Genomic DNA, 20,256 nt, shown 5'->3' with positions numbered 1-20,256 from the left:
TCACGGAGAACATACGCCCCGCCCGGGGCTCGAACTCGCGACCACGCGATCTGTAGACCAACGCTCTCCCTACTGAGCTAAGGGGGCGGGCTTCGGTGCAAAAATTAAATTCAAATATTAGTATTGCTTGAAATGCATTTTCAATGCCATTTTATTTAAACGCAACATTTTGCTATCATCAATATGTTAGAAGTGTGTTTTTAAGTAACTATATCTAAAATTTTCGTTTGACCTTTGACTTAACTGTTATATAATCTTAAAATGACTCTTAGGATACGACAGGTCTCATAAGGGTCCGCAGTTCGCCCATATACAAAAATGGCATAGTTAAGCATTAACCAACTTTGACATCAGAATTAACCGTTTTCAGATATATAGGCATACTATGTCTAATGCACAGTGCAATAGCTTAATTTGTGAATACAGTACAACCTCTCCAGAGCGGCCCTCTCTTAAGCAAAAACCTCTCTAAAACAACATCATCAAAATTTCCCTAAGCTGAAATATACTATCAAGTTTACCTCTCCAGAACATCAACCTCTACATAACAGTCAATATTTGTTAAGAAGTGTGTTGCTCTACAGAGGTTACACTGTGGTCTCAGTTGACCTTTGTACTGCCGCAGCTTCTACGCTCTGTCTAGGGTAGCGTTTGCATTTGGCTCTTTTCGCTTATTTTATTTCTTTGGCTGGGATTTCTTTCCGATCTTTTTGTAACATCCGGAAAAACGTAGCCACGTCGTTTGCTTGATGATTCCAGCTCAACATTTTCCAAAACAATTATGTTCATCATTGCCCCACATGGTGTAAGTCGGTCTAGAATGTTGCATATTTATATGATTGATCCGAACACAAACACTTTTAAGCGGAGTGCATGTTTTATGTGTGAAAACTTGACTCAAATCTGGGCATCCTCGCTCCCCACAAACGTTTTAAACATTTGATTTTGTTTGGTTTATTCTTAGTAGTATTAAATTATTGTGATAAATAAGTTTAGGTTGACTTTTGACACTGTGAGAGTTTATTTAACATCTTCTCGTAATGTTCAGAGATTATTTCCTTGATGCATAAATGGCATTGAAATATTTAAGGTCACAACATATTGAGTTTTTGCATCTATTCTTGTAACCGAATGTCAATTTATTTACAACCTGCTTTGTATATTGCAGATATTTACCGTACGCGCATGGATCATTGCATTTTGAAGTAAACGATAAAACAATATTGTGGTTTAATTGTTTAATTGGATTTACTAGCTGCGTTTTGAGACCGTCATTATACCCAAATGATAAATCCTAGAAGGCGACAGCCCACTTTAAATTCCATGCTAGATTTTCAGAATCACTTTTATACTAACATCAGAGCATTAACACAAAATACCAGCAGAGGTCACAATTTCGTCAGATATTGGCAGGCCATTGTTGAATTTACTGCACATAAAACAAAGTTCATCTACAATTTTTAGGTATCAGTGTGACCTTACGACGGACAATATAACTTATTAAAATAGGTCTTCTATTCGCTATAGCGAACATGTTTCATTCAAAATGATCCAAGGACCACAATTGAACAAATAATTTCATAATAAAACATTTTATAAATAAGCAAATTTATCCAGTCGCAAATATATTTCGTTTTAGGAACAGTATGCATGAATTCACAAATCAGAAGAAACTCTTCAAAGCTAGTGCCAAATGGATTGTTTTACATTGTGTTTCTTAATTTTTGATATTACTCTAGAGGAACGTTTTATTGTACTTCCAACACCATAATATCATACACCAACAGCAAAAACACAATTTGACTGCAAACAGACTTTATTCATAGAACCATAAACACAATACGTTACATACATACGTCAAATAAAATTTGAATATCGTAGCCGTCACAGTGTAGATTTGGTCAACCTAAAATTTATAATTTAATAAAAGCAGTTACCAAATTATTTGTGTTGTTATATTTCCATCTGGAACTTCAAAAAGAGATTTTTGTTAACGTTTCCATTGTAGGTAAAAATTATCATGTATTATTTTTACAAATGTACATTGAAGTCTTTTTGAAAATGTAAAGTTCGAACATAGGAGCTGCTGTTTAAAAACTAACCAACTATTGCTACTCCAGGTCCGGTTAGGCTTGTATCATTGCAATGTGAATTGCAAATGTCACCGTCACAACAATGTTGACAAACTGGAGTTGACCTTGACATTATATTGTGATGACTTGTCATACGGCTCGACCGGCTAAGTGACGTACACTGAAATACATTAAAACGAAATGATACAGTATATAGTTATCCGGATTAACGCAATGCACTGGAACGTTGACATTAGATACAGTACAACTTGTATGAAGAAACCATCTAAGGAAAGGGGAAAAAGTGGTTTCTTAGCATAAATGTTCTCTTATTACAACATTACTTATTCTTAAACAAGTCAAAAAGGAAATGAAAAACTGGTAACTTAATGCAAGTGGTCTCTTAATATACCTAGATTCTCGATAAATCTTTACTGTAATTGTAAGCTTAAAAGTGTCGTATGGCAAATTATCTTACGCTAATTTGTATACTAACAAGTGATTTTATAATAAGTATACGACAAACGTCGATTAATCAGACTGTTATTATAGTAAATAAATACATATCGTAGCGTGGATATTGTTTTTAGGTTAATTTGATATTTCACTCATTCATTTTGGTCTATATGCGCAATGAAATGTATTTTCATAGTTGAACAGTAGTGACTATATTAAAAGGAATCATTGTTTCTTTATCTTATACATGTACTTTTTTCATAATTATTCATTATATCCGCCTTCGCAATACCATAGTGGTTACACTATACGTTGTTGAAATATTTCACTTTTATAGTAAATAAAACATATTGTATCTTGGATATTGTTTTCACTTTGTAGTGTCCTGCCCAATCCGAATGGGACCTATGACCAAATGATGAATCGTAACATTTGTTGCCACGCAAGTAAAGCTGAGGCCAAATACACCAATGAGATTACGAAGGGCGAGACAGGCTCTACCGGCTGCAAAAGCAAGGGCAAAGACCATATTCAAAGAATGCAGGCCATGACACTGAGCATCTATAGCAGTGTCTGTTTGAATATGTACATTAAAAGATCTTACATAGGCATAGTTAAGCATATAGACAATGAACAAAACAAACAAATAAATGAATAAATTGGTGCTCAGCCTTAAACGGTCAGTGGCAAAAAAAGCATTGGGGAGTTTAAACTAAGTCATTAATCCAAGAAGCTGCATAAAAGGATATAATTTAATTCTCAAGCAGTGTGTGTACAAATGTATACATGTATACAGAGTGCATGTAACCACACTGTCAAAAAGGAACAATTCATGTGCACCACAGCAATCAGTGAAAACACACCACTTAGTGACATGTACGTTACAACAGTGTCCAGAGTATCATTTAAGGAGAAAGGTATATCAATTAAAAAAACAAAATAAACACTAGGCTAGTGTAATTTGAAATAATTCCGACATTACTGAAAAATACGCTTCATTAGATTGCTTTAAGAAACATAATATTCTGACATAGATTGAGAATATTTTTGTACAATGTATCAATATCTCGTACCAAAGTGCAGATTTTTATACTTACGTGACGGCTCTTACATTCTGTGAAGAACTGATCATAAAGCCCTCCCCAGTCGTATTTTTCAATGCTGCAAACCTGAAAATATATACGTACTGTGTCGCATCAAATACTCTAAGGATTTTACATATATGTCTGTGTAAGACAGAGTTTTCCCCTTTACTTAATTGAAATATGTATTCCTTTCTATCTAATGTTCCGAGTTTGGGTACACATTTCTATAGGTCAATATTTGAAACTACATTCTTATTCCTATATATTTTTAACTTCTGAAAACCGGAACTTCCGAATTCTGAAAACCGGACGATTTTTGAAGCACCGTTTACATTTAAACACTAAAATTGACTTCCCAAAACCGAACAGCAAAATATTTGCTGGATTAAAAATGTCACCTGACAATCTAAAAATGCTGTCAACATTTTCTTGTGTTTATCTATTAGCGGTGCACGTTTATTTTGACACGCTATATAATCACAATGATCATTTGATTCAAAAGTAAGGAATTCAATTTATGAAAACGTGATGAATTAAATATCTTACGTGTTAAAGACTTTCTTAATGTTTGAACGAAAGAAAGATAGGTGTTTTAAATGATTTAGTTATATCGATTAACCTATGCATTATCAACATCAATTAAAATTTAATGTTGACGAACTTGGGACTCCAAAGATGGTAAAATGTAAGTGGAAAATGTTTGCGTAAATGCTTTTATTAAAGTTATGTTATTTCTTTTTATATTTGTTATTTATGTATTTATTATCCTTAATGTTTGTAATCAATTTATTTATTTATTAATTTATTTATTTATTAGTTAATTAATTTATTAGTTAGATAATTAATTAATTTCTTTATATGAAATTGTAAAATTAAAAAAGGATAATAATCTCCTGTAAGAAAACATAACTCTTGTGCACCACGTCCACTTTGCCTATAAACTTTCAAACTTCTGAATTCCGGAAACTTCCAAAAACCGAACTTTTAGGCTGGTCCGGAGGTTGTTCGGTTTTCGGAAGTTACACTGTATTTGCGTTTTAACTTTGGCATTATTAGCTCATAATGGTTGCATAAAACAAGTACTGAACTACATTTTAGTACCGTAATTTCAATTGTGGTAAAAATCAAACAAATAAAAATGAAATAAAACAAAGACGTACGTTTCATAAAGCTCTAGTATTGAGGAAAAATGATAACTGATACAAATTATCAAGAACAATAATGTAACACAGGCTAAAAGTTAATCTAGAAGTTTAAAAATTAAACAAACAAAAAATGGAAAAAGACTGTACCAGTCTAATTATTCTCTCATATCAATACAAAATAGTAAACCAGTTTTGTTTTCATTGCAATTTACCTTATCAAACGTTTTAATAATAATCAAAGTTGATACAAAAACGTTTGAAAACTATTCAAACTCTACGTTGCGTTTCTGATTTCATAGTTACCTCATGTTGCTTGCACAAGCTAACTGACTTGCATTCGCCCATACTAGACGTGTTTGGACAGTCGTAGCACAAAGGGCCGCGCTGGTCACGAGGAGGCAGACCTAAAATTGATTTGAAATCTTACTCTACAGTATAAGAATGAGTGCAAATCGTATGTGTTAATTGCATATTACAAGCCAGATGTTAACATTATGTTAACAAACAAATGTAAGGTTCGTTTACATAATTACGATTTAAGCACTATTCTAAACAACCATATGCTCGCCTTTAAGTAAAAGCCATGTAATATGTGCAGAGGTTTTGTCATTCGTTATGCATTTATAGGTGTCGTTGAGAAAAAAGGATGAAACTACTAGTATACAAAATAACGAAATTGTTGGTACAAAAACTATACTAATGAATACAATTCAGTTGTGACATTTGATTGAAGTCGAGTCACATTGCATCAGTTTGGAAACAAAGCTGTCAGAATAAGCTATAAATAAACAGGGACTTCCAAGTTAGGATACTAGATGATACTATATGAAGCTGTACGAAAGTACCATTATCAAAAACAAAACTGCTCAGTCAAGTACGGCGTAATTGTCTAGTAACAACTGGGCGTCCTTTCTTTAGTACATACACGACAACAACTTTTAGAAACGTTCAATATATATTTTCAAAACATTAAAACAAAGTGCAGGCATATTGCTTTTGCATTTCTTTACCTTGACTACCACATCCAGCAAAGTTGCAAAGATCCGAAGAACAACATTCAATGCAATCTGCAGATCTTTTGTCAGTATCTCGACGGCGGACGGAACACTCCTTAAATTTTAGCAGTTTTCCATATACTGTAACTAATTTCGATAACTTATTTAAAGAACAAAAGGTGTGACACTAAACTGCTCTGGACAAAGTAGTAATACTGGTTTTCAATATATGTACGAGGGTTGATCCAAAAGTAATGTCACTGGAGCCATAAAAAATGTGTATAATGGAAAGGAAAATATCCCTTCCAAGTGCTTTGATCTATTTACAATACTTGGTACAACTGCTAAAATAATATAAAGATGAATAAACACGCAAAGGAAATAGTGACATTACTTCTGGATCAACCCTCTTATTTCATATATGGATGGATATCTATCAATTTAAGGTACCATAAATTTGCACACAAAGAATGTTCATGTAACAAATGTCCTTTAAAAAAGGAAATGTGTTAGTTACTAAAGTTATTGTCATTAAGGGCTGTAACTGAAAACGAATCATAAAACTGATTGCTGTTGATTATAAGTGATTAGACAAATTTTGTTCAGTTACCAGATTTGTTTGAAACTTCAACATCTGATCATTACACTTATCAAACCTGTTTGTTATCAAAACTGTTTGGGACCTTGTGGCTATACATATTCTCTCTCTGAATTTCGTTTTGTCAATTCAGTAAATATAGCTTCTGAAGTGTACTCAAGGCAAAATATAGCCATTTGGTATAAAGCATGAGCAACAATAATTGAAGCTTTCCCACTTTAAATTTTAGGGTCATATACTTTATTAGGTTCATGATGACTTTACAGATAGTATGGTGTATAATATATGATGACATACGGAAACTTTGATTATTGCAAGGGCCATTACTCTCTAGTAATATTACTTACACTTTCAGTCGAGACTTTGTGACAGTTTTATGATAACTGCTCATTTAGTTTGACCTTTAATGTGTTTATAACGTGAAATAAGACAGGACAGTAACTCTGATGTTATAGAACAATTTAACTTTATCAAACTTATCTAATACATTGAGGCTATAAATTCCATTACGATTGTTTAAGAAATGTGGCATCTTGATATGTTAACACTAAGGCACCTTTCAAAAAAATTGGCTGATTGAATGACCTTAATTCTTTACTTGTTTGAACAATCGTGTGATCTATTGTCGGAAATTTGTAGGTTATATATTGATTGTGAAAGAAATGTGGCTTCAAAGGGCGAAAAAAAATTTTACTTGTACACGATCCGTTACCTGTTGTTTTGTCGCGCAATAATTTTACCGTTCTAGTAGCCGTATTCACTATTTGTTAAGTTCAAGATGATTGTTCAAATACCTTAACAGGGTGATATATGAACATTTTGACTGTATCAATGACCCAAACTCTGGTTTTATTTGAGCTGTCGTGCAAATTGTCGCATTGGTGTGAGTTCTGTAGGGTATACCCAGTTGTTCATTTGTTTCTTGTTGATTGTTAAGAAATCTAAGTAATCCATGGACAACAACTCTGAAATTGGTTTGGCAATCTTTTCAATAACCAAACGTCTCCAATATGTTATAGCCATATACCCTCCTTGTCAAATTCCAGGAGATTGCATACTAATAAAACGTGGGTCAAAGATGCACACTGACAGACATCACATAAAGAACGTACGAAGAGATAAGCGGTCATAAACAAATGTAACCAATGAGGTATTAGAAGATGACAAAACATAACTTAATATCTTATGAATTCTAAAGAAATAATTAAGCAAGGCAAAAATTCTTACTTTTGTATCCGAACAGCCTGTATTATATAACACCTGTCCGTAGTGAGTTGTAAATTTCTCAACAAAACAAACCTGAAATTTTCAGATTGATCAATTGTCTAAAGAAATAACATACATTTGCAGATTGATCCATTGTCTAAAAAATAACATCAATAAAAAAAAGATTTATACGAAGAATTGTGTGTAATTCCCTTAACCTCAATACAGTTTTCCATTAGAAAGCTTTGCAATTTAACAGTCTAGATTAGATATTAAATCTTTACAGTATTATGCCGTATTATTTCCCGTGTGAGAAAACATTTCTAGACATTTAGGTATAGGTTTGTCATGTCTGGCAACAAGGCTTCAATCTATCCGGCGAAATCAATCCACTTAGTTTACGCATGTATGCAAGACTACCTTTTAAGATGGTTTTGAACACGAATTTCGATGCAAAAACTACTGTTATGAAACAGTTTTGTAATATTAATATACAGAAAATCTAAGTTTTATTAAAGACATCGTGGAAAAGAATTTATTCATCTGATAAGACTTATTGTATTTTTTATCTTATGATTTAATTTCACCACACGGTTACATGATACCTGTCCTGGGGCACATTTGGTGACCCTATTGCACATGTTTGTATGGTACACATCCTTACACTGTAGGCAGGTCGGCCCATCAGCTGTTATGAAATACTAATGCATGTGTGTTTTTCTCCAAAGACCATATATCATCTCTGTTTAATGGCTTATTAGATTCAAATTTCATATTTAAAAACATGAACAATTACTTCCTAAAGTTTATGTGAACAGAAAATTTATGTGTATTAACACTACTATCTATTAGTTTTTAAACAGTACACACTATATACATGTATAGATGAACACAGTAAGAATGTGTACTTTATCACTAAAATTTGCTGTATAAAAAAGGTGTATTTTTAGAAATATAAAAATCAGTCAGTTGCTGTACTTTATAAAATCTATAAGAATAATCTTTAAACTAACGTCACAGAAATGAGGTCAGATTTATTTTATAATGAATTTTATTTCTTTCATGTATGGGAATGCCAAATATTTACAGCCAGAGTAAATATAGTTCATTATATTTTTATACTCCTCCGGTCAGTCAGAACTACAATAATGTACGTACAAGTTTGACTTTTCATATCACAATAATCGCCCTGAAAGCCTGGATCGCAGTCACATCGGTAAGAATTTAGAAGATCAAAACATGTCCCGTTGTGACAGTTATCATGTCGACAGTCATCAATGTTGATTTCGCAATTACCACCTGAAAGAAGAAACTACTAAGACCCTGATCTCACGCACTAGTCAGAGGACCTCAAAAGTGTGTATGAAGCATTATTTGAACTCGCCATCATTAAGAGATTTGTTTCGAAAAGCATCTTGCCGAATTTGATGCAACTGAAATACCTTTCATGAAATTAGACTGCTATGTCTTACCCCTAAATTTCCATTTTGAACTGAATTCCTGATTAAATGCATATTGCTACACTATCGTCAAATTTTCTTCAGTAAAAAATATAATAGCAGACCAGAAATAATTCCTGTATTCATCAACCTCTTCAGGAAACGCTTTGGGATACACATAATGCATATGCACGTAATAAAAAGAAACACGGTTTGATTGGGTCCTTTCATGACAGATGATGAAATGTGAAACATATCTCACGCCGGCTAGCACAGGCGTACCTCAAACTATATATTGACATTGAATGAACTCCGTGATCACAAATGACCACGAATAGTAACAAAACTGAGTTTAAGTACGGATTCATCTTATGGCCGCCATACCACACATAGACTGCTGTTGTGAAAGTTAATCAAATCTATGAGAACTAAAACCTTTTCGAAGCATAAACGAAGCACAGAAAGTAATAAGGGAGTCAGTTTGACTGAGTCTGTGCATGACACCTAATAAAAATATGAAAAACATTACACATTTATATTCGTGCTGATTTGGCATTTTTGTAAATAATACAAAACTTACCTGCAGTCCCAGGTACACATTCGCACAGGTACCCTGACGCATTGGCATAAGAGAATGCCAAATTCTCAAACACTCTAGAGTTTATGTCATACAGGGTCCGGTTTGACTTTTCTAAACACGTACTACTGTACTGGCACGGATTTGAGGCGCATTCATTAATGTCGATTTCGCACCACTTTCCATTATAACCAGGATAGCATATGCATTTGAAATCCTACAATATGAAACATACATAACGTAACAAACATGTAAAAAGTGTAAACTGAATGACAAAAAAGGACACAAATACTGTAAGACATTGTTTGACGGATAATTGTCCCAAAGGAAAAACCACCTTGCAAGAAACATTCCACTTAAACCATAACGCTACAATAGTTCACGAATCGATGTGTTCATGATAACTATATATACACAAATTCATCGACAACGTAAAATAATAAAAAAAAATGAGCACAAGTGGTCTCCGCCTTCGGACGGTCAGTCGCAAATGAATGGACACAAAACCTCACTCCTATCATGAACCCTGTTTAAAAATTACAGGGCAGAGTCAAAAACTAGTTTTTTTTCATTAAAACACGTAATGGTAACAAAAGCACCATGTTTGTATCACTAAATTGCTTGTGTAAACTTGTAAGAAATACAATATGAACTCTGTATTATACAGTTTTTATAATATACATACTTTTACGAGGTCGTAACATGTGCCTCCATTTAAGCACGGCTGAGCTTCACAGTCGTCAATGTTAATATCACATGTAACACCCGTGAATCCTGTTTCTGTGCAATTACAATTGTATCTGAAGAAAGAATTCAAACGTTTGTCTCTAGCCTGTCATAACGATTGTGTAAATTATTGATAAACAAAGACAACGCCTATGCCAACATATAACATTTTACTTATTCATTGTAATATATCCTACTTTAGTTAGGTGGGCTCGATTGCGTACCACGTTTTCGCCCAGTAAATCGATTTCGCCCAATTTGTACTCGCTTCAGTCGGGCTAGCTGCTCACGCATCAATTCGGTCCACCTGCGGGACATGCCACATATCCCGCGCATTTCGGTGTACCGATCATGTAATCGGGATAGCCCGGTGTTGTATGAATAGCATTACCTGTTAATGTGATCAATACACAATCCACCATTGAGACAAGGAGTGGAAGCGCAATCATCTATATCAATGTCACAGTTTACTCCGGTTCTACCTCGCATACAGACGCATGTATGTCCGTTGATACCATCAACACAGGTGCTATTATACCGACATGGATATGTCGCACATTCATCTATATTTGTCCGGCAACGCCTTCCTATGAATACAGATATTACACAATTAACATGTTTTTTATTTTCTCTGCTTACAACTATTATCTCATTATTCACAATAATCATCATAAATTAATAGGACGCAATGCTTCATTCCTTTAACATTTTAATATTGTTGTTATTTTTGTCTCTAAGGGTGCCTTTGGAATTAAAAATGCATACAGTACCTTAGGCCGTCTTTGTGTTGGAAATATGACCCGTAGTGACCTCATCAATAGTTTTGCACTAATAAATTATCTAGTTACTGTAGCTTACGTTTTTAACCTTTAAAATCACTCAAAACAGCATCAGTGAAGGACAAGTCATCTCAAGTCAGTGATTATTATCATTTGGCCACGAAAAGCACTTTTGATAATTATATATATTTCAATATTACCTACATTACCATACATTTGTTAACTAAAGTATATTGGGATTTTTGTTATTGTCAGTTTTTTACCAGCCCTGAATTCAGAGTAGGCAAAACAAAATGAAGGTAATAGCATTATTTTCATAGATGTTTGAATGGTAAAATCCATTAAAGAGATCGTTACAAATGGCATAATGACATTCTACTATTAAATACAAAGATACAGGACTCCAAGTATTACAAATATTTACAACTGCCTGAGAAATCTTGAGATTTTAAATTTGTTTGCACCGAACACTTTATTCCATATACCATCCATAAAAAGTGTTCGTAACTTTACATGTACCATTTTAGTAAAGAACTTAACAATAACAACAATAACCGTAACAGTAAAAATGACTATAAACTTTATAACGCATGGTCTGGTCCTATTGAAGATATAGGTATAATTGCCAAATATAAGAAAACAACATTGACCCAATCTGACTAAAGTACATCTCCTATTACGCTACGCTTAGGATCTGAAGACGAGCCATTGATAGTCTCGTTCTGACTACCCTTCCGCTAGCCAATTAGAAGGCTTACTTACAACATTTTGTAAGCAGCTTAAAAATCTATATTTAGCCTGGGTTTTTCATATTTACAATTCCTATGAAGTCCACATCGCGACTACGCCCTCGTGTTTTGAGAAAAATCATATGTCATGGTATGCACTTGGTCACGTAAAGTGTCAGATAGCCGGTTAGTTCAGTTGGTAGGGCAATTGCCCTGTAAGCGATGTGTCCCGGGTTCGAGGCCCGGACTGACTGCACATTTTTCTTAGTCTTTGACATTCGAAGCTATTTTGATGGTTCAGCCAAATGCTTGTTGAAACAAGTCGTCTGATTGGTTCAAATAAAAATAGATTTGGGAAAATAACAATAGCAATATTGGATATCCAAAATATACAGAAGACGAATGTGAATGGGTCATTCTCAGATCTTCGTTTAGAAGAGCAAGTACTTTAGTCAGTTTGACATTGACCAAACCTGAAAAACCTGGTGCACAATCGCAGCGATAATCGCCGACGAGAGCCCGACATGTTCCGTTGTTTTTACATGCAGGCTGATCATTTACCACGTCTTGGTGTACAACACAGTAAGTTGTTGCCATTTCACAATTGAAACCTAAGAATATAATTGTTAAGTGTCAATTTGTTTCTTAATCTGATGCGTTCAGAAATGGAAAAAACAGTTATTAGTCTGCACTGAAGTTGACCTATCAATGATAGGTGCTATTATGGAATAAAATGCATCTCGTGCATTCGCTTCAAAGTTGTTTCAAAGTGACTGTCTATGGTACAAGTAGAACATATGACAACTTTTCTTCAGTGGTGTTAACGGATATCTTTCATTAATTGATAGAGGAAAATCCGAATAGCTGTTATACATATCATGAAGTCACATGTTACTGCAGTCATTAGCGACATGTGATTTGCTGCTTCTATTTCTGTTGGCACGTTTTAATATTAAATTGTGTGGTTAATGATTTATACATATGTACATGAACAGTTTTCTAATCCTGCATTTAGTAAATATTTCATAATTTCAAAAAAACAAAGAAAAATATCAAACAGGGAATGCCACGCACCAAAAACGTAGCCTCCTCAAAACGAAACCCCCAGCACGCAGACGCGTGCACCACACACACACACACACACACACACACACTCAAAGCCAACACATAAGGACAAAACGAACAACACACACGCACACAAAGCCAACACATAAGGACAAAACGAACAAACAAAGGAACACAGTGGGGCACCACCTTGGAACGGTCAGTGGCAAAAACACCATTGGGGAGCTTAAACCGGTTTATGATGCACCTAACCTCACTCTTACCCCCACCATGTTCCAAAGACATGGAACAGTGTAAATAAAAGTAATCCCCTCCAGGTGAATCTCTTACACACGTAATGGAAACAAAAAGGCATGGCATGTAAAACACAAAAATGCTCGTGTATAAATATATAAGAAACAAACCTTAAGAACCAAAAACGTATGTACTCGATGCCTTTTCAGAAGACAGAGCAACAAGAGAAACACCCTTAAGGGCCCGACGAAAGAGGCCAGAAGACAAATATCACACGCAAGCCAGAATTTTCACGAGCTTGTGTGCCAGAAGTAATGACATCCGTGTCAGTATTCAGTAGCAATTAGAGTTTGATCTTCAGGCCCCTTTACACTGAATCAGCTATGATTTTTCGAACATTTCCCTTTCGAAAACATTCATCTATTAATTTTCTTAAACCATTTTCTGGCAGCTATGCATTTGAAATAAACTAAGCGAAATTTTACAAAATCAAAATCAGTGCAGATAAAACCTGAAAAGTAGTTTCCGTCTCTATCGTTTCCACATTTGCAACTGTATGTCCCATTCAAGTTTACACACACGCCTCCATTTAGACAAACCGATGGTTGAATATCGCATTCATTAATGTCATTCTCACAATTTATTCCACTGTAGCCCGTCAGGAAGGTCTGGATTTCTTGACCAGTTTTGATACTAGGGTTAGTCTGAGGACACTGACAGGTGTAGTTACCAACGCCATCGATACAACTTCCACCATTCTGACACGGAGAGCTAAGACATTCGTTGATTTCCGCCGCCGCTAACGTTTTGAAACAAGCATAATGCGGTTTGCTTTTTATGAATTTGTATCATGAAAATCAACTGATAATAAATTATGCATGACTAAAATCAATGGTACATTCAAGGAAAGACTCCTGTAGGTGAATTTGAATTTTACTAGATAATAAATTATTGTCCTGCTTTTCGATCCTTCTAAATCTAAACTCTTTTAGGGATTGTTCCGAAAGGACTTTGACATGGTACTTAACGCGTTCCTAATCAAACTAGACAACAAAACATTTGAAACTTGTTTCATGATTCGTATCGATGACGCGTTTATGTACATTTTTGTGCATGTTTTTACTTGAATGGATATTTATCTTTCAGTCATGTGCATCACATTGAATATGTACCTAAATCTGCTGGTATTACCATTGAGTGTTTGCAAATGCATGAATCACCATAATCATGTAAGATTTATAAATAATGGTATACTAAGCATGTTTGATTGACTAGATGATATCAGGTTATTAAGGTTTTTACAATTTATAAAATTTCAATGAATGATTCGAATTCTATTTTCTAAATATTGAGTGCGATTAATAAATTTTTATTGTTCGGAAATATGCCTTGGTATTGAATACAGATCGGGGATTTATTTCAAATGGAATTGTAAACGTTACTATATTTTTCATAGTTATTTACATCGGACTTGATACGACATTTCTGGCAAATTTTGAATTTTTTAGTCACTAAAAATTGATTATAATTATTTCAGCCTAACTCAAACTGAAGACAAAATGGTTATTATCTGTAAGTGTAAAATCTTTAAAACTCTATTATAGAAAATTATCAGTAGTGTGTCAAGAAATTTGCCTTTGTTCTTTCTCAGAGTAATATTTTGCACTGTACCTCTGCTACTGAAAATGTTTCTTGATACAGTTCTAAAACACTTTACAATTCTATATTCGATAAATGTATTTGTCCTCCCTAAATTTCACTGAACAAATTGACTCACTTTTCTATCTTTCTGATTCAAACGAACTATTTTTACTACTTATGATGATTGAGATAGAGTATGGTCAATATTACACATACCTGGAATTCCCAGCCCGAGAACATTGCTGTAAGCTTTATGATTACTTCCACCGAATCCAAATTGTAGCGCTCCAAAACGTAGTCCGTTCACGTGTTCCAGCTTATAAACACCAGCATAAACTTTGTAGATGTTTACGATGTAACTTCCAACAGATAATGACATATTGTAACTTTGGACAAGTCCGCGCATTCGTTGCCCACCAATCCTCAGTCCATCCATATTGTTTATTTTACTTGCCATGATAGCGATGTAGTTATCAACGTCACTAAATGCTGAGGATACAGTGAAAAAGTAGGTGCTTTGATACTGTTGTGTAGCAGGAACGATTGTCATACTAGTTCCATCAGGACTGCATATACTATATAACATAACTTGTACTGGGTTGTTGGAATAAATATGGAGTGGCTTGTCCCCGCTAACATTTATTTCGTAATGGCCAGGGAATCCGAGTTGTCTTTTTTCATTTCTCGAAGAAAGTGTATAGTATATAATTGTATTGGGCTCGGCCCCGTACACCCTGACTGTGTATCCCGATCTAGAAAGCATAGGAGGAACAATAAATTCGCGTCCAAACATTGATGTAGGTAGTAGTTGTTCAGACTGATAATGATTGCGATTACAGCCATGCGGTGCCCCGGTAGCTTCGTGCCCGGAAAAGACTGCAATAGGTTTGTTGCTTCGAACAAGTGTATCACTCAGATCGTCTCGCGAGTCGTACAGATATGTGTCCATAGCGTTCATCGATAATGATAAAGGTGATTGACCGACTACTTTATTGTTTGTTACCGTCAGTGCAGTATCATTTTCGGTGGCCAAAATTAGGAAATTGCTATCCCAGGAACCGGCAACTCCAATTGTATATGACGATATAATGTAAGAACTGGATAACATAGAGGTCGGCATAATCATAAATGATTCACTAGCATCATAATAATTACCATTGGGAGAAGTTATAACTACAAGCGACACATCAATGTCAGATGTGACATAAATACCCCTGTTTTCTACAGTGTTACTTGACGATTGTATGATCGAATTCGATATGCTATATTTGAAATGCCCGGTGAAGCTCATAGTGGCATTAATCCGTAAATATGGTACAAGTATATTCACATGTCCCGTCTTGTTAGCGGATGTAAGCATCAACGTGACTTTTTCAGTGGTGTCTATTCTATATGGTTTGAGTATTCCAAAAAAGAAATTTCTGCCAAAGGTCCCTGTCGGAGAAATAAATAGAAACTATTTAACATTAAACTAATTCATACTAAGTCAAACGGGTAATCATCGCAAAACACACATATCACACACTTTATTTTACTGATAATGTAATACTGTTAAATAGAAAGGGGCATACATTTTTTATTTTCTCATTTTCATAATTGAGTATCTACGAAGCCGCGAAAGTGACAATCCACACTATTATTTTGAAATGTTACATTCCTGTTTTATTTTCTGAAAACGAATTTCATATATTCGAAAAATTTAAACAATTATTTCCAAAAAAAGCATTATTTTCTTAAATCTTAAATACAAAAGAAAAAATGAAAAAAGAGTATTATATCTGAAATCAGAAGTACAGATTATTTCGCATTACGAAATACTAGTTTTATTTAAGAAATATGATTTCACCTTTACGAAATAAAAGAGAGTGTTACATCTTAAATAAAAGTGTTGGATGTTACTTTAAGGGCTCTGAAAGTTAATTGCCATATTTTGAATGCATAAGCACAATCATAGTTAATGCGCTGTCAGCTTAAATATCAATAAAATTTATGAAAAGATTCTTTGGAAGTAAAGAACACAACCAAGCAACATAACAGCGGACTCGATTTGATTGTTTATGAATAGTAATGAAATATGGAACACATGCCCCATAGCAATATGAATATGAAATAACCTGAAAAGGCCAAGGTAATGCCAAACATGGACATTAGAAGATAAATAAACGTGTCCTTATAATTTTGTCATTGGATTGATTGTTAGCAAATTTAAAATCTAAGACCAGGAAGTTCAACAAGCTTTACTGTGTCTTCAATTTACATTGATACTTTGTAAAAAGGTGGGCGTTTTATCAAGTCAATTTAAAAGTGCCATTAAAATCTTAGTTAAACCTTTATCTACTATTCTTAGAAGCCAAAGTTTGGCGCGCAAGAAACACCTATCTTATTACGATGACTGACTTTTGCCAGTTTAACTCTATCGTACTGTCTCCCCCTCAAAAAGACAGAACGATATTTTCCTTTGTTTTATTTTCTTAGTGCATTTTTCCTTCTTTTGCCCTCGTCGCCACTACGCCGCCACCATTAAACCATAATTTGCTGTATTTTTGTTTTGATTCAGTTTTCACGTTCTTTTTAAACGTCAGAAAGAGAAATGAAATTCAAAAGAACGCCCCTTATGCACACATCGATACGGCGCTCTTTAACTGTCTCCTTCCCATCATGTCTTTGCAGAGAACACAATGGAACGGAACAATAAAGCAATACCAAACTGTGTTACTTTCGCACCCGCCAAAGGTGTTTTCTTATTTATCGCTGTGTCGTTCTGTCGCATTACAAAACAACAGAACGACAGAACGCTTAAACACAATTTTAATCCAGCCGTTATGTTGTTGTTGCGGAGCGAAAAGAACGAAATGTCTGATGTGTCTTTCTTTTTGACACAGCCAAAACGACAAAATGATATTCAGCAGGATTTTTTCATAGATTTATTCTCATGCTCTCGTCACAATGACAGAACAGAAAAGTAAAATCATTGAGGGTACCCTTATTTTAAAATATCTAAATACATGAAAAGCTATAGAGCGACACGCTCAAAATAATACGGAGTCCAAGTATGCAGCACTTAAATTGTGATTGTTAATGAAATGTTTAAGAATATCCTTTTGAGGCCTAGACCGCAAGCTAGCGATACAATATTCAGTTTGAGCCTGTTTATGGGAGGTAATGAAATTAACAATACTCTTCACGCACGAAGCACCGGCTTAAGTAATGATAACATTGTATCAAATACATATGATCCAAAACGACCAGAAAGTTCGCCAGTACTCTTCTCCAAAGACAATTCGCCAAGAGAAGCACTTTTCATTCAAACGATATGGAACAGGAAATACCGATTATTTTTCACATCGATGCGTGTCTGGGGTGCCATGTCTTTAACTTAGATAATACGTCAAAGCTCGATCTCAAAACTGAACACAAACAAGGTCAAACCAGAGTATAAAGCGTGACACATCTTTTTGTGACGGGATATTTCAATTAAGCAAATTACTTAAAATAGTTTATGAATGACACAGTAATGACGCGAACACGAATATCAAACAAATAGACGAACCTACGCAGCAAAATTCAAGCACAAAAAGGTTTCAAACTGATTAAAGTTCTTTGAGGGGATAAGGATGACACATGGGACCGGTGGTGAAAAAGTGCAGATACAGCAGACAAAAACGGACATACATGATAACAATAATAAGCAAGACTACTACATAGCAATATATAGTACCTTTTGAACTTCCCGTAGATCTTGCATTGCCGATGAATGTCAGGATAATAGAAAACAGTAGAGCGATATGGAACTGAAATGCAACAAAGAAACATGTTAATGTTGTCAAACACAGTCTTCATATTTTCTGTTTGTGATATACAAACACAATATGAAATAATACATAGTACAATCCACGTTATAGTAACTATACAGACTGGTGTAAATGTTGAGATGGATACTGAATGAAACGATTCCGAATATGCGATATCAAAGAATGATAATGAATAGAAAACAATGTTCGCTGCATGCAACTAAAACATTAAAAAATAACATAAGCATATACAATATCTTATATTAACATGAAATACAGGTATTTAACACGGACGTTGTGTATGAAACGTTTTAAATGTGCAGTACTTTATCTAATTCTATTTTGAACATACATGATATACATACGGGTCTACATAATATCGATCGGCGGTTAAACATTTTGATGAAGGACGAAGAATTTTGGAAGTTACTATGTTTCAGGAATGCAACCTTCCTGCAAATTACTCTTTAAAAGATGTCTGGAAAAAATGGCATTTACAAAAGATATGACGACAAAGAAGTATAGAAGTTCTCATCTAAAAGGACCCAAAGAAAGAAACCACAAGAAAGTATCAAAATAAATCAGTCCTATCGGACTAAGAACAAGATAACGATATGTCTGTTTTGTAAGCATAAAATTGCTTAAGTGTAAAAATGATACAAATCAAATGTAACTAACCATATACGCATATGCTCAATGCCTTTGTAGGAATCAGAGCAACAAGTTCAGACCTAAAACATGTAAAAGGGTCCGACAAAACAGACAACCAACTAAGTATAAAAAAGATCAATCCCATCGGACTAAGAATCGCGTATCATGGTGCTTTAACCATACTCCGTTAGACATGTTCGGAAAAGCGCATTAGCCTGCTTTAAAAGGCTGAACACAAAACGTCTTAATTCATGTCACCTTAACAAATATATCGATCCTCAAGTTCATACTTAGGCTGTCTAGTTATCACATTGCCCGTGCGCTTAGCTCACTAGGGAGTGTACAGATCTATTGATCGCAGGGTCTCGAGTTTGCTCGTAAGGGTATCAGTTGGTTTTGTGGCGATTGTAAATTGATAAAAAAACATTGAGTCTGAAATCATGAAATCATTTGTATTCCAGTTTTGTTTCATGTGGGGAAGTTGACAGGTACATGCGGAGAACATGTTATTACTGGTACAGAGTCAAGGAACACTAGTAAGGTTAACTGCACGCCGTTACATAACTGAATACCATTTGAGAAGCGGTGCTAAAAGTCAAAAAACAAAGCAAATGTCTCATTAATGGTGAAATAACGCACATCAAAAATGTTAATAAGTACTTTGTAGGTGTTCTTTCTCTACAATGTCTAAATTTCATGAAAAAGTGAGCTACTTTTGGAAAGATTATTAAAGACAGTTTGCCTTATATTTTGTCAAAAATAATGCAAATTTATGGTGCATAGGTATATAAAAGTGTTTGGAGAACAATAATGTTGGCAAAAGCATGAAATCTATGAATAATAAATACAGTAATACACATTGACTGCAAAATTCATTCAAGACTGAAAGAAAAACTTACCTTACTACGTGCCATTCTAAACTAGCAACAGAAAAATTTTTAAAAACAAATGTCAAAATAACAAGAGATAAGAAAGTATGACAACATTTAACTCATTCTATCTGAACGAAAAGGCTATCGTTAACCTTTGTAGATATGCAATTGTTTGTCTATGCTCTTGTCTGATTTA

General features: G+C 34.4%; 1 protein-coding gene across 2 annotated transcripts; it reads right to left on the bottom strand.

Moving 5' to 3' along the window:
* Positions 1-1,798: 1,798 nt before the first annotated feature.
* LOC123547109 (neurogenic locus notch homolog protein 1-like) lies at positions 1,799-20,157 on the bottom strand. Of its 2 annotated transcripts, XM_053551389.1 has the most exons (16): positions 20,088-20,157; positions 18,465-18,537; positions 14,963-16,180; positions 13,617-13,904; positions 12,280-12,417; positions 10,691-10,886; positions 10,259-10,373; positions 9,577-9,790; positions 8,716-8,856; positions 8,163-8,245; positions 7,579-7,650; positions 5,769-5,868; positions 5,062-5,162; positions 3,626-3,697; positions 2,103-2,253; positions 1,799-1,906 (listed from the first exon to the last, which is right to left on the bottom strand). In XM_053551389.1, exons 1-16 carry the CDS (start codon positions 20,100-20,102, stop codon positions 1,902-1,904), a joined length of 2,982 nt encoding a protein of 993 aa, XP_053407364.1. In that variant the 5' UTR covers positions 20,103-20,157; the 3' UTR covers positions 1,799-1,901. The 2 variants fall into 2 exon arrangements, with proteins under 2 accessions (XP_053407364.1, XP_045189859.2); XM_045333924.2 differs by lacking the exons at positions 1,799-1,906; positions 2,103-2,253; positions 3,626-3,697; positions 5,062-5,162 and having other exon boundaries at positions 5,774-5,900.
* Between the last annotated feature and the right edge of the window lie 99 nt (positions 20,158-20,256).

Source organism: Mercenaria mercenaria, chromosome 9 (assembly GCF_021730395.1).
Source record: "Mercenaria mercenaria strain notata chromosome 9, MADL_Memer_1, whole genome shotgun sequence".
NCBI lineage: Eukaryota > Metazoa > Mollusca > Bivalvia > Venerida > Veneridae > Mercenaria > Mercenaria mercenaria.
The sequence above is the reverse complement of the archived record's forward strand: the minus strand, read 5'-3'. Positions and strand labels throughout refer to the sequence as shown.